The sequence below is a fragment of the Phodopus roborovskii genome, unplaced genomic scaffold (assembly GCF_943737965.1).
Source record: "Phodopus roborovskii unplaced genomic scaffold, PHOROB, whole genome shotgun sequence".
NCBI lineage: Eukaryota > Metazoa > Chordata > Mammalia > Rodentia > Cricetidae > Phodopus > Phodopus roborovskii.
This window is the reverse complement of record NW_026126588.1, coordinates 2,715,001-2,730,154: the sequence shown is the minus strand read 5'-3', so window position 1 is coordinate 2,730,154 and position 15,154 is coordinate 2,715,001. Positions and strand designations below refer to the sequence as shown.

At 54.1% G+C, this 15,154-nt stretch overlaps 1 protein-coding gene across 2 annotated transcripts in view; it reads right to left on the bottom strand.

Moving 5' to 3' along the window:
- Positions 1-497: 497 nt before the first annotated feature.
- The window catches only part of Tjap1 (tight junction associated protein 1), a 24,755-nt gene continuing 10,098 nt past the window's right edge, over positions 498-15,154 (bottom strand). Inside the window, exons 2-9 of one of the 2 annotated variants that reach the window (XM_051204334.1) lie at positions 7,687-7,782; positions 6,503-6,625; positions 4,987-5,015; positions 4,090-4,251; positions 3,878-3,944; positions 2,865-2,972; positions 2,701-2,784; positions 498-2,104 (exon numbers count right to left, since the gene is read on the bottom strand). In XM_051204334.1, coding sequence (XP_051060291.1) covers positions 1,022-2,104; positions 2,701-2,784; positions 2,865-2,972; positions 3,878-3,944; positions 4,090-4,251; positions 4,987-5,015; positions 6,503-6,601 — 1,632 coding nt within the window. In that variant the 5' untranslated portion in view covers positions 6,602-6,625; positions 7,687-7,782 and the 3' untranslated portion in view covers positions 498-1,021. The remainder of the gene's footprint in view (positions 2,105-2,700; positions 2,785-2,864; positions 2,973-3,877; positions 3,945-4,089; positions 4,252-4,986; positions 5,016-6,502; positions 6,626-7,686; positions 7,783-15,154) is intronic. The other variant, XM_051204333.1, reaches the window with a different exon arrangement.

Sequence of the window (15,154 nt, the reverse complement as noted above, 5' to 3'; positions counted from 1 at the left end):
TAGGTACTAGGATTATCATCCCACAGCTCTGACTCTAAAAGGTCAGCCTTGGTCGACCTAGGGGTCCTGGGAGCTCAGACATCTGAAGATAACTAGAGCGAGGGGCTGGGCTGAACGTCACCCTCCTCCTGTTGGGAAGCTTGTTATTACCCCTGCCATTGCCTGAGCATCCTGTCCCCATGCCTTGGGCCAAGGGAAGCCAGGCAGAATGGGCTAAAGGGAAGTCTCTGACAAAGACCAGGAAAAGTTGGACTAGAAATACTTATGTGCTGGAGAGGGGTTCAGCAGGTGTGGACACCTGCATGCGCGCGCACACACACACACACACTTAGAAATGTTAGCTAGGCATGGGGTGCACACCTTTAATCCCAGCACTCTGGAGGCAAAGGCAAGTGAGTTCTAGGTCAGCCTGGTCTAGATGAGATGCCATCTCAAAAATAAAAACAAGAATGGGGATTACAGTGGGAAGGAGAAAGTCATTAAGGCAAACTAAGCCATACCTGTAAAATAAGTTTTATTTGATATTAAAAGTCATTAATGTGAAAATTCCCCAAATCTGGGAGTAACAGTCTAGAGCCAAGGTTAAGAGGGGGCCAGGCCTCACCTGGAGCCTAGCCTGAGGCCCCTGAAGTCCCATCCTCTGGAGAGGAGGATGGGAACAGCTGAGGGGAGCCTTGCCTGAGTAAGTCCACCCTTGTCCCTAGGCCAGCTGGGCCAGGCCTAAGAGTAGCTCGTGCAGAGGAAAAAGAGTAATCGGGTCAGTAGCATCAATGAATGGGATATGAACACTGGCAAACCGGGCCTTTCCCCATGATCACACCTGGACTGACTGACTGGAGGACAGAGCCCGGCACTCAAATGACTTACTACCTTTGGAGAATAAGCATTTCAAGAGGAAAAGAAAAAAGCCAGTCAGTGCCAAAGCAGCTGCAAGGTTTGGTGTGGACCCCACTCGCATAGGAAACGGCCCCCCGGGTCTGAGCAGGGTTCAGGACGGGTGATATCAGGAAGGCAGGTGGGCTCAGCTGAGTAGGGTTCCCTGTTCCTGCGCCTGCGTTAGGCTGTCCTTGCGGAGCAGGTGGTGTACTCCCATTCTCTTGGGGCTGCGCTGGGGGCGACTGGAACTGGGGAGTGGCCAGGCCCTGCCATCAACATGGGAAGCACTGGGTCCTTCCTCTGTGCCCTCATGAGCAGGCAGCAGGCTCTGGCGCTCTTCCTCGGGGCTGACAGGCAGGTTCAGCACTTCCTCTTCCTCTTCCCTGGGAAAGCCAGAGTCAGGCTCTGTTGGTAGAAGTCCACTCTCATGGTGCGGGGAAGGAGGCAGGGCCTCAGAGTGGCTGGGGGAGAAGTGGAGCTGTAGCTCAGGGACAGCATCTCGTCCAAAGGCTGTGCGCTGGGCCACAGCAGCAGGAGGCGGGGTGCGGTCCACAAAGGCACGCTGCCAGCTGGCCAGCAGGTCCTCCTCAGAGCTGGCAGAGCTAGCTGGGGCACTGAGCGCTGCGGGGGCTGGACTAGGCTGGTGGTGGGGTGAGCCTTGGGCTGAGGCAGGGTTGCTAGGCACTGGGCTGCGGTGGACCCGCTCATTGCCCTCCTCCACCAGGCTCAGGGAGATGGCCTGGCGAGTGGCGTAAGTACAGTTGGGTAGGGGGCTATTGCGAGGGATTCGAATCTTATCCTCAGAAAACTCTATTACCTTCCGGCCAGGATACAATGGATGAGGCGGAGATGGGGTAGGGTAGGGACTCAACTTCTCAAAGGCTGGCAGGGGCAGCTCCTCCTCTGGGGAGCATCCTGCAGTACTCACAGGGCAGCAGTCCCCATTGCGTTGTGGAGAGGGACTGCCAGGGCCTGGGGGGCTGGCTGAGTCACCTGGAGCATCCCCACTCATGTCCACATGCACGAATGCATCCTCAGCCAAGGGGCGTCCAGCACTGGCTGACTGGGCTGAATTGAGCAGCAGACACTCCGGTTTCTCCAACACCCGAGCGATGACTGATGTGGGCACCACAGCCCCTGCGGCCAGGCTGGAAGGAGGGCTGGGGCTGGCAGCCTCTTGACCACCACGCAGATGTTTCCTAACCATGTCCTGTAGCTCACAGGGTAGCTAGAATAAAAGAAGGAAGAGATGAATGGCTCCTGGCGAAGACAAACAGCAGCCGCCACTGTGTCCTAGACAGCCCCATGCACTCAGCTTAAAGCTTGTACACAACCTGGTACTGAACATGAAGTTGGTCAGCTCTACTGCTAAGACCTGTGTGCACTGAAACCTATCTCCTCTGTCTCAGGCGGCCTGCACTAAAACCAGACTCAGAGAGCTGCCCTCATTACAGACCTGCAAATACCTCTAGTTCTGCAGGCCAACTCAGCCTTGGGTTGGAGGCTTGGAGGCACAGGCTCTGATCCTACGAGGGATGGGATCAGATGGCCTTTCTTAATACCATGGCTAATGGCTCTGGCCACCCTTTCTTCCTCTATAGGCTCCGCAGACTGAAGAGTACCTTACAGAAACACTAACAGGAGCCAGCTCCAACACTAGTAACAGGCCCTCAGCGGCGCCCAGAACCTCAACAGTTAAACAGCTCCAAGCACAACCCGGGGCAAAGGAAGGAGTGGAAAGGGGACTAGGAGGAAGCAGGAAGGCGGAGATGCAGAAGCTGGGTAGTCCTGAGTGGCGAGGGTGCTGCTGCAGGTGTCACTCACATCTGCAAATTTGTGCTTCCGGAAGTGGGATTTGTTGCACTTGAGCAGCTGCACAGCCAAGTTGCAGTCCAGTCGGTACCGCTCCTGGAGACAGAGACCTGCTTAGAGCCCAGCCCCCCGACCCCAGGGTCTAAGAGGCAGCCGCGCTGAGGGCGGGCACATACATTGAGCTCCTCCAGCTTATTGATAGTGTTCCTGGCATCCAGCAGCTTGTTGGTCAGCTCCACAATCTCCCAGTCCAGCGTCTTTCTGTCCATCTCAGCCTTCTTGATCTGAATCACAGACTTGTGGTAAAGCCAGCCCAGGCCCCAGCCAGCCCTCCCCCTCCACCACCTCCACAGGTGCTGGGGCAGCCAATGCAGACAGCAGACAAATGACGACAGACAGAAGGAGACTCCTCGGCATTTCCTCTGCTCTGCAGGCTGCTCACGAGAGGGGGCTGTCTGAGAAGGGCCTGGTGCCATGGGAACCCAGGGCAGAGGCAGTCTAAGAGACTAGCATCCTTTGAGGGAGCTCACGGGACTCTAGGCACCAGGCAAAGGACTAACGTCCCAGAGGCAGAAGCTCAGCCAGGGACTAAAGCCTAGGGTCAGCTAGGAGTGGGGCCCGGACGGGTGAGATTAGCTGGATGGGCAGAGGGAGCTGTACCTTCTGGTCTTCAGCTCTTAATGTGGGCCTGCGGCTGGGGCTTGCTGCCACGTCAGCTGGGAAAGCTCTGAGGGCTGCTATCAACCAGCACCTCTACCAGAGCCATGAGCGGAGTCCCAGCCCTAGCTCTTCCCCCAGGTGGGGACACTGTCTACAGTGGGCTCACAGTGCCGGGGAAGGGTGGATATGCTCGAGGCAGAGGGAAACGCCCTGGACCCTACGATCCCTGATATGGACCAAGGAGATCAGGACCAGGGGGAAACACACAAACTCAGACGCAACTGCAAAAATCCAGCTGTGGCTAAGAGAGGCCTGATAGGAGAATGCAGCAGCAGCGGTGGCAGCATGAGGGGGACCAAGAGAGAAGAGAAACAGTGTGAGCGAAGACAGTCCCGCCAGGCACAGCAGAGCCCCCCAGCACTGCCCCGCCCACCCCCCCAAGCCCCGGGGTGACCGGCGTCCCCTGGCAAGTCCTGGCCCACTGCTATGCTGTAGCACAGTGCCAGCCAAGCCCATCCCAGCACAGTACCAGTGTGTGCAGCTTGTCCTCGAGCTCCTGGTTGGTCCGCTGGGAAGCTGTGTAGCTGTTCTGCAGCCTGCAGAACAGTATAAGGCAAAGAGCCCTGTTGAAGATCCTGTTCGTTAGGCCCTACCAGCCCTCTCCACGGGAGTCTGGGAGAGTCTCTGGGCTCTTCCAGATACAACCCCCAAGAATGGGAGACACCGGGCCCTCCCCCACACCTGCGGAATTTGTCTTTAAATGTGTCCAGCTCCTCACGGCTCTGGCCTAACTCCTGTTCCAGGCACTCATGCCCTATCTCCAGCTCCCGCTCCAAGGCCTCAGTGCGTCTGGTGGCCGAGGCCAGGCGTCGGCGAAGCTCTTCATTCTCCTGCTGCAAAAGTCTGGGGTAGGGGGACAAGGAGCCATCAGAGACAGCTGACCCTGGAGCACCAGACAGGACTAGGCAAGGAGAGGACAGGCAAGTGGATCTCTTTAGCTTTGGTCTAGCTGGGGAGACATTTTCTATACGGCCCTCTGCTTCAAGGAAGGCCTAGGATGGAGGTGGGATGGAGCGGAGGCAGAGAACGGTGTAAAACATCCCACTCTGCCCCACCCAATACAGAAGAATACTAGGTCAGAAAGAAAGGTCATAGCTCCCAACCTGCCTCTGCTCACACTCCAGCTTCCTTCCCCACCTAACAATCAGGCCTCCCCTTTATTAATGTCTTGGGAATGCAGACCAGCACTGCTCCCCCAGGAGGCCTCAAGTGCTGACAGAAAGGCTTTAAGAGGCAGCTGGCACAGGTGGCTCACTCGCCAGAGCCAGTTCGAAAGGGAAGGTCAGCCCACAGATCGAGGAAAACCCTTACAACACTGAGCCCTACACCCCATTCAACCTTTACTTCTGCCGAGCATGCGTAGTCGCCCAACACAAAAATCATGAACTTACTTAAAACTAACATTTTTTTCTGTGATTTTTATTTGTTTTGTAATTTAAATCTATGGTTCTTGAGCATGAACAGCTAACCACAGGTCACAACATTGTGCCCCAATCAATGTCAGAAGTACCAGAAGCCGAAAGCGGGGAGCGGAAAAGCGCACAGTGCACAAAACAATGACGGGCAACCAGTACTCACTTCATCCTCTCTGCGTCAGTCAGGGAGTCCTGGTCAAAAAAAGAGAAAAAGCCTGAGTCTCAACCCCAGCCGCTGACCTCCCGGTTGGCTCCCTGGAAAGGTCTACGTCACAGAAGAGAGCAAGCGGGGGGGGGGGGGGGGGGTCTAGAGATAAACGAAACCCACTGATGTCTGGATAAGCTTACTATATCCTCTCCCATGCCAACCAGAAAATTCTAGCACCTCTTCCGATATCTACCCTTAATCCTAAAGCCATCTTCAAAGGGGACCAGGTACCCATGCCATCTCTCCCCGAGAAGAGAGCACCTCTCAGGTGTCCACCAAACTCCTCATGAGCATGGCACATACTTTCCAGACAAGTGAGAAGTGAAGGCAAACCATGAAAGTTGTGAATGTTGAAAGAGCCCTCCCAGTTCCCTACAGAGGAAGATGGACAGAAGCAGGACCTTTGGAGGTGGGGAAACGGAATGCTACGGGGCTTTTGGTTGCTGAGGGTTTGTTTATACAATCTAGGCTGAACAAACTAAGTAACTGAAGGTAACATGAACTCCGGATCGTACTGCCTCCATCTTCCAATATACGTACACACCACCAAACCATTTTGTGTTTTGCTTTGAAACCCCTGCCCCAACTTTCCTAAGCTCCTGCAATGGTCATGGCCCAAGCACCGGAACTCAGACAAGCAGAGCAGGCCCAAGCTATGCAGAAGGGACACTTTAGAAGTGCAGGCCATGAGCAAGCCAATGAAGCAAATAGCTCGGATCATGGGCTCCAGCCTGACAACTGGATTTGACCCTACTCAGCATACTGGTGAAGGCTTCAGCTCACTTAATCTTAGTTCCTTCATCTATAAACCAGGGCCCCAAGCAAAATGCATAAAAATGGTTAAGTTTTGTCCACTGTTCCTTGAGCTACAACGAACAAACCATGGCCTTTACTCCCTCAACTGTCCACAGGAGGCCATGACACACACACCTGATGCTCAGCATCTGAGACTGGATCTTGTGGGGGGGGGGGGGACGATGATGGGGGACACACAACAACAAGCTGGGTCAACCACCCGTGCTCCCTAGAATGAGGGAAGAGAGCCAGACTCAAGCGTCTGGCAGTTGACCACAGACCTCCTATGGTAGAAAGTACGAAGTTATCAAGGTATCTGGGGAAGGGTGGGACTTGCGAGTGACAATGGAGAACAGCCTCTGTGGTAGCAAGCGGCTGGGGTGCCACCTCCTTAGGCTCCACCACAGAGGCCTGGAGTCCAGCTCCCCACAGCCAGGGACCGGACAGTCCAATGGGCTGGCTCTTACAGAGGTAACTGCAGTAAATGGGGCCAGTTCTGCTGAGCTCAAAGATACGGCTCCCTGGGACATGAATACAGACAGACAGCCTCACTGGGGCTGGCACAGTGGTACCCGCAATGTGATTCTTTCGCCTTAACCCATGACTAGCATCTCAGGTCTGAGAAGCCAGCTGACAGCATTTTTACCAGCCGGGGCCAGACACCAGTCTGGCTTACCTCTTGCTCAAGCTGGGTCACAGGGATTTCCAGGCGCAGCTCTCGATGCTCTGGAGGTGCCTTCCGGTAAGGTTTCTTAGCAGGGGCAGCACTGGTCATTCTGGAAGGTGCAGGCTTGTCTACCTGCCAAGAGAAGCCAGGAAGACACAGGCTCAAAAGATGTGGGTAAGACAATTTTTAGGGCCAGCAAGATGGCTCAGTGGGTAAAGGCCCTCACTGCTCCTGACAAGCCATCTCTCACCGCTATAGCTGTGGCACACGCACACTTGTCCAACCACTGTCAGACACACACACACACACACACACACACTAAATGGACGGAAGACAAACTCCAAGCTAAGAATTTTAAGAAGACAGTGAGAGGGTATACGCAGACGGCACCACACAGGCAGGCAGGCCTGAGCCACAGCTGGGTCATTAGAAGGGCTGGCTACACTTTGGTGCTGGAGATGAGGTCAAGAATCCAACAGAGAACAGGCCCCAATGTGAGCAGGCCTTGCTCTGAGAGTGGGGTAGGGAACCTCAAGAGCAGCCCATTACTTGTGGCCACAGAGAACTGCACAAGCAAATTCTCCTCAACTCTGTAAAGTGAAGCTAACAGCAGCATCAGGTGCCATGAAAACAAAACAAAACAAAACAAAAAAACAGTGTCTGCTCAGGCTGCGTGGTGGCCCACACTTTTGATCAAAGCACTCGGGGCAGAGGCAGGTGGACCTCTGTGAGCTTGAGGCCTGGTCTGTCCATAGCGAGTTTCAGACCAGTCAGAACTACATGCTGGAATCCTGCCTCAATAAGCAGAGACATAGCCATCGATACACATTTGTAATCCCGAGTACTGGGGAGGAAGAAGGCAAGAAGGTCCTAAATTTGATGCCAGCCTGGGCTATATAGTGAGATTGTTTACAATAAAAACAGTGCCCAGCACTTAGGTAATGTTAAATACAGGCTTGGTTTCCATAAATTATGAACAAACCTTGAAAGTCTGAGGATACTGACCCGACCCCGGCTCCTGGATGAATGTCTCCAAGCTGAGGACACTCTCTGAACACTGCCAACAAAGGCCAAACCCAGCTGGCCCAAAACATCTTCTCTTTACTAGTTCCCACTAAGAGAGAGCACCTACCCACACCTCACCTGCCAGCCTCCCAGAACCAAGTGGGGAGGCGGGCCTCATGAGCACATACCGTCTGTTTGTCGGCAGCTCTTTGTCCTGCTGTCCCGGGCTTAGCTTCCTGCTCTCCACATCCCACAGCCCCTCCACTTCCTCTAGCCAAGAGTTCCTGAAACCAGAGAAGGGGAGAAAGTGGACACCAGGTGTCAGCCACCGCCTGCCCAGTCTGTGACCTGGAAGGCTCCCAGAGAGCGGCAAGCAGGAGACTGTGGGACAGGAAGGTTAGAGGGACGCAGGTAGGAGGGATTAGACTGACAGTGGCATCTGTTACACAATGAAACCAACCCAAAAAAGAAACAACTACAGTATGGACTACCTGCCTTTCTCCAGAAACATTTGTATCTATATGGTGTTCACTGTCTCAACTTGCCGCATACCCATCCTGCCTTTCTCCAGAAACATTTGTACCTATATAGTGTCCACTGTCTCAACTTGCCGCATGCCCATCCTGGGATAGGTCTGCTACTATTCTTTTTTCTGTTTTGTATTGAGACAGGGTTTCTCTGTGTAGTCCTGGCTGTCCTGGAACTCACTCTCTAGATGAGGCTGGCCTCTAACTCAGAGATCTGCCCGCCTCTGCCTTCTGAATTCTAGGATTAAAAGTGTGCACCATCAATGCCTGGCAGGTCTGGCACCTTTTTTTGTCTTTCGAGGTGTCAAGACAGGGTTTCTCTGTGTAACAGCTCTTGCTGGCCTGGAACTCACTCTGTGGACCAGGCTGGCCTCAAACTCAGAGATCTGCCAACCTCTGCCTCCCAAGTGCTGGGATTAAAGGCGTGCGCCACCACGGCCTGGCATCTGGTACCATTCTTATTCCTACCTCCCAATTGTCCTGCTCATCTCCCAGGCTTCTCCCAGCCTATAAACAGCTGAGGAATTTGGGGAACACCGATTGCACATGAGACTTCCAAAGGTCAGCAGAGGAGCAGGACGGCAGTGGTGGAAGGAGAGAAGTGACTCCCGGGGTGGTCCTCTGACCTGCGCGTGCGCCCACACATATACGCACACATATGCACACACGCGCGCGCACACACTCACACACGCGCGTGCACGCGCATACGCACACGTGCACTCTCACACACATACGCTCACACACGCGTGTGCACACTCACGCGCGAGCGCACATACGCTCACGCGCGCACACACCTACGCACATGTGCACACGCACACACTCACACACACTCACTCACTCACATTCAAAGGAATATAGAAACTTAGCCGAGTCTGGGGAGTGGAGACCCGTGTTTCCGAGCTCAGGGCTGCTCTGGCACACTGAAGTGCCTGGGTAATATGCTTCCCTACCGCAAGCCTGCTCTACACCTATGCACATGGTTGAGCCTAGTGACCTGCCTGCCAGGTACCCTCAGCTTCTTGGAAATTCCAAGAAGCACCTGTAATAAGCTGGGCGGCAGCACGGGGGCAGCAGGCACCACAGTCATCAGAGGAAATAGTAACCCTAGGTGGCTTTCTGAGCTAAAAAACAATCTCTTCCCACCCCCATCAACCCAAACAGAGCTGGGGGCTGAAGGAGGCCTTACGGCTAAAGCTAAAGCGTGTGTTCTTACTGTTGGGACATGCCCTGGCCATGACTCCTGTCACATTCCAGCAGGGCCTGGGGCATCAGGGTGGGGGCAAAGGAGGGCGGGGAAGCAGTAGTCTCCTTCTTCTATAAGGTCCCTGGCCTGGGTTTGGGGGGAAGCTTGGTGTAGTAGCAAAAGAGCGAGCAGCCAGCCTCCGCCCCTTTGACAGCAGGCAGAACGTGTCCCCACAGGGCACAAGCAGCATGCTGTCAGGCTGACTCCCTGCACAGGAATCTGGGAGGGCCAGAAAGGACACCACATTCCTGGGGTAAGGGGGAACAAACAAGACACAACCACAGGTCTTCTGTGGCCGTCCTCCAGAGAACCCTGGAGTAGGGACTCCTGTAGCCTGAGGGAAGGGTCCAGAAAAGTTCCAAACCAGTGTAGATTCCCAGGCCCTAACAGTCAAAGGTGTGCGTGTGTGGGTGTATATGCCTGGAAAACAAGGTAGGCCCAGAGCCACGGTCTACAAGGGAGACAGGCGATGGAGCTTCGGATGATGGGAAAGTTCCCAGGGGCTGGCAGCTGCCTTCTCCCTTCTCTGCCTGTCCCGTCCCTCCCTACCCCAGGGCTGAGGAACCCTTCACTCTGCAGGTTCCTTGAGTGCTTTTTCCTCTAACCTCAGCCTTCTCTTTACTTAATGGCCACGGCCCCCACTCTCTTCTAGGCACCAGGGCACTTACGAGGACAGTGGGCAGGAGGACAGAGACACCCAGGTGCGTGGTAATTCTATCTGTGGGCAGAGCTGTCTCATTGAGGCACCACATCCTACAGCTTGCCCTGCCTTGCCCTGACAGTAAGTCCTGGCTGCAGCTGTGAGCGTGTGTTTATTTTCAGGCTTCTCTGAGGCTAGCAGCAATCTGGTTTGCTGGTTTGGGGGGTGATTTGGGTGTGACAAGGACAAAGATAGTAGATGCAGATAGGGATTCTAAGGATGGAGGTGGGGTTACTTCTCTATCAGACCCTTCAACAAGGAGGGGAACACCCCTGACTAGGAAAGTAGGGACAATGTACCTGAGAACCTTCCGGAACCTTCCGGGTTCCCCAACCCTACTACCTATGGCAGGTCTGTACCACTCCCTGACCCATGTTCATAAATACCAGGGCATGTTGGGACACCTGGGCCTTTGCTTCAATTCCCAAAATCTACTAAGTGCCCTGGATCCAACCTGTAGGGGACAGCACGGACAGACAACAGGCCTGGCAGCCCACTGTCCTGGACCAGAGAACAGACCAGGGAAGAGTGAACAGCAGCGGGTTTTGTGGCCTAGAGGCTGGGAGACATCAAAGCTGCAGCCTCCGCTGACCACAGCTCAGCCCGAGGTAGATTCCCAACCCTGCCCTGTGCTGAGATGACAAGCTCTGGTGGGCCACCGTGAACAAGCACGGCCCAGGCGGGCCTGTGGGGCCTTATGGCCTCCAGCTGCCAAGGTGACTCTTTTGGAGGAAGCTCTGGCAATGAGCAGGGAAGAAGTCTACTCCCAACTTACCTGGGCCTTAGGAGGCCAGGCCACACGATTCAGGTCCACACTAACGGAGCTAGGTGGCACCCTGGCTGAGCCAGCATGGGCTGTGGCTCTTGGGATGAACCTGCTGACCTACAGTGGGTGACGCCCAAACACCCTGAAGCAGGAAGAGAAGAAGGGCTTCTCCTCGGCCCCCACCCCCACTAGCCTGGCTAACCTGGCCTTCACTCCCAATACTGCTGCATTCCTGCATTCATTCTTACTACTCAAAGTCAGTTCAGAAGAGAGACTACCTCATATCTGCTGGGGAGGAGGGTGATAGCTTGCTAATTGCCATGTTGCAATCTGCCAGTCAATGCGGCCGCCTGTTGCCACCTGCCCTGTATTAAATACCTTCTCCCTGATTACAGCCCATGGGGCACGATTAGCTGCCTCCAGAGAACAAAGTCTACTTTCATTAGAAATGGGACTCGGCATGCAGAGAGGGTTTGCAGTGCAGGCTGGGCAGCTGAGCAGAGTGCACACAGATAAGAACAAGGCACCTGACCAGCAGGCCGGCCAGTGTCAGTCACTCTAGCCAGGAGATGGACTCTTCTTATCTGTGGCCTTTTCTGAGCAGGCATGGCCAGGGGCTACTGATTCTAGAGATCACTGCTCTGACATGGATGGGATAAGAGAACCCTCCAGACCCCTGACTCACTCACACTACTATCCTTGTTCTTCTCCCGGCAAACGTTCCCAAGGGACAATAGCAAACAGAACAAAGCCCGAGAGCCCGGGGCTCTTCTACTCCCTCCTGCCATTCTACCGAGGTCTGCCTAAGGCCCAGCAAGGTCAAGCATCAGCTTTCTACCTATCAAGGACGCAGAGGTCGCCACCCCATCACTGCTATAGAAGAGGGAACAGGACTGAAGCAATAGACGCTGTTCTTTGTCTTTTCTCACGTCACCCTTCCGGTATCAGAAGCCTCCTCCAGATTCTGTACTCAGTGTGAACAAGTCCACAGACCCACATCAGCATCCTACCCACCTAGAGCATCTCCCCACTATCCACCTTTAGCCTCAGATTAGTTTGAAAGCTAATAATCCACTCACAGCTGTGAATGAACTAAGTTAGTGGGGGACATTGAGGGGTCAATGAACCGGACCTTTTGAATCAGGGTGGGGCTCACACTAACAAGAATCTTTAAAGTTTTTCTTCATAATGCTTCTAAGAGAAGTCAGTAATCCCAACTGCTTTCTAAATGAAAGAATCCAGCCCTACTCAGGAGACAGCTGAGCTATGTGTATAGCCTTAATTCCCTGGGAACCTAGCAGGATATAAATAGGTAATAAAACAAACACCAGCCCTTCTGAAAGCCCCCATCAGCCCAAATCACAGCACAAAGTATTCCTTAACTTCCCTACACCACATGCCTTGGGATATCGAGTTTCTGACCTCTGAAACCTGGGCAAGCTGCACATCATGGGTAGACAACATGCTTGCCGTACAAACCTAGATGGTTCTATGGCCTCTGAAATCCAGGCTCTGCCTCCATGAAAAGCCCCAAACACAAACCAGCATGTTGTAAGGATCAACTCTATGATGAGTGACCCACAATACAGTCCATGAAGATCCTCCACTCGGCCTGCTGTGAAGGGAGAAGTCCTTAGCACAGGGTCCCTCACTGCACCCCACTCCCTTTCATCTGCCTCAGCCCCCAGTTTCCGGCACGCAGCTGTTTCTGAGGTACATGAGCAAAGCCTTCAGCAATCCTGGGCGCGTGGCAGGCAGGCAAGCAGCCAGCAGCTCACAGGGTGGGGCCTGGGCAAGATGCTGCTCTGGGCTGATGACTAGGGCAGAAGATGCCCGTCTGTGCCCAGACCAGCCCCGCTGCCCCTCCAAAAGCTATGCATGCCTCTGGCAAGTACAACCTCACCCTCCTGGGATAAGCTGTCTGTAGCTTTCACCTGGCCCCCTGCCTACACTAAGCTGAATAAACTGACAGGGTTCTGAAGGCCCAAAAGGAACAGGATCATCTAACCACAGTAATCATGAAGCCTCAGAACTGAGGCCGCTGACCTGTGAGAGCTCACCTGGTTCCACCTGAACAAACACCTTGTCTATCCACCTGGCCTCTCACCCAGCAAACCCTTGACAGGAACAAAGGGAAAAAACACTGACGGTGATCCAAGCAAACCAAACCCTCCCCAACAGAGTGCCAAATCCATGGTCTGCACTTGACATTACTCTAGGCCCTCTCCTAAAGAGAAGTGTAAAGCAGTGGTCCCGGCCAACCTTCCTTTTTGCTTTTCTAGTCAGAGCCAAGTCCAAACCCCCTTCAGCTGGCTAACTCCCCACTAAATTTCTTAGGGAGCCTGGAAGCACCTCCCTCATATTCACTCACACATGCCCTTCCTTCTCCCTCAGCCAACAGGGACAGAAAGTTCCTGGAGGGCCTGTAAGTCTCAAGGGTCCATCCAGGTCAGCCTTACCTTCAGAGCCTGGAGACAGTTTACGTAGAGAGCTACCTGTCAGGTCAGCAGAGAGAACAAGGCATCGGCATTGTTAGACGCCCCTTCTCGGTTCCAAGTGCGGAGGAAAGGGCCTAGGGTAGCAGCCTCTCCGTGCCAGGCAACACTCACCAACTCCCGGTAAAGGCCAGGGTCTCTCCAGGGCCTAAAAATGCAAAGTCAGGTCCTGCCCTGTCTCGCTGAGGCGCCCCTCCCAGTTCTAGGCTAAAGTCCACATGACACTTGGGTGGAAATGCATGAGACCAAACTCCACCTCCCAGAGCAACGGTTACAGGGGACTACATCATCACACAGGTCTCTGAATCTGGCAGCAGTTTATCCCTCTCTCTGACCAAGTTTCCAGAGCTAGGCCAGGTAAGCCTCAATCTCCCAACCAAGAAGATAACCTAGCTGGCTGGTGATGGCCCACGCCTTTAATCCCAGCACTCGGGAGGCAGAGGCAGGCGGATCTCCGTGAGTCTAAGGCAGCCAGGGCTACACAGTGAAACCCCATCTCAAAGGAAAGGAAAGAAAAGAAAGATAACCTAACTTCCTGTTCTGAATGAGAATAATGGTGGAACCATGCACATTCACCCTCTTGACAAAGGCAGGAAAGCTATCTGTGGTCCGGAAGGATATCTATTCTTATCCTGCCTCCACCTCACTCTGAGGCAGAGAAATGGGAACAGCATGGTAACTGAGGGAGAGTCTCCAACTCCTTGTTCCTAAAAGCCCAGAAAAGGATGGAAATACCCGTCAATTTGTTCTGTGGAAGACTGTGTCCGGGATGGGAGCCCTGCAGCGGGCCATGTCTTTCCTGGCCATGAACGAGACTGGCCCCCTTAGACTCACACATTTGAATACTTGCATACAGAAGTTTCTGATCCACCTCCATCTACAAATACTTAGTCCTCAGTTGGTAAAACTGTTTGTGGAGGATTAGGCGGTGTGTGTGGCCTTGTCCACTAGGGGTAGGCCTGTGTACAGATGACTCCCGTCATTCCTAGTGTCTGTCTCTGTGTGTTTAGTCTGCTTCTGTCTCTCTATCTCAAGGCTGTGGATTAAGAGAGGAGTCCTCAGCTGTGCTCCTCCTCTGTCATCATAGATTCTAACCCTCAGAGCCCATAAGCCACATTAAACGCTTTCTTTTCTAAGTTGCCTTGGCCATGGTGTTTAACACAGCAACAGAAAAGTAACCAAGACAAAGGAGGCAGACCCTGCCCACACCATGGAAGGAGGAAAGGCAGGAACCCAGTAAGCAAAGGGGGCAAGACTGAGGGGAAGAGGCAGCCAGCCTGGCAGAGAATGCAGGAGAGCGCAGGCTGCTGGTGGCACCTAAGGGACGGTTAGCTAGCCAAGGTCAGACTCACAGGGTTAGTGTCTTCTCCCCAGCCAGCCAGCTCTCCTGGTTAGTGGTGTTAGCAACAGACTCATGGTAGACACCCTCCAGGCACTCCATACAGACAGGCAGCTGGGTGTGTGAGCAGCCCAACTCAGGAGCTGCAAAGACAGAGCACAGAAGACCAAGCTGCAGGGCCCCCCTCAGGCACACACTGCGCTCCTGTCCCGGAAGGCACCTCCAGCTTACTGTGGCACTTTCAGGGGCTCCCCGCCACCAGAAAGCACCCCCGAGGAAGACCTCAGGGTCTGCCAAGAGCGAGTGCAGCTTACTGACCCATACAACAAGGCTTTCGGGTTGGTCAAGAGAAGGCGGCTATTGTGGGAGGCAGCTCCCTGTCTGCATAGTTCCGAAACCCTGCTGCCAGCCCGCACCAGGGCTCTGAACACTGGCTTGTAAGAACAAACGCTCCCACAGCTGCAGCTACCATCCATCCAGGCCTATGCGGACAGAGTGATTCCATCACCCGCAAAGAACTGGAAGAGATGAGCTAGGGGTCAAAGCTGTGACAAGAGCTGCATCACAACACAGTACAATGGAACAG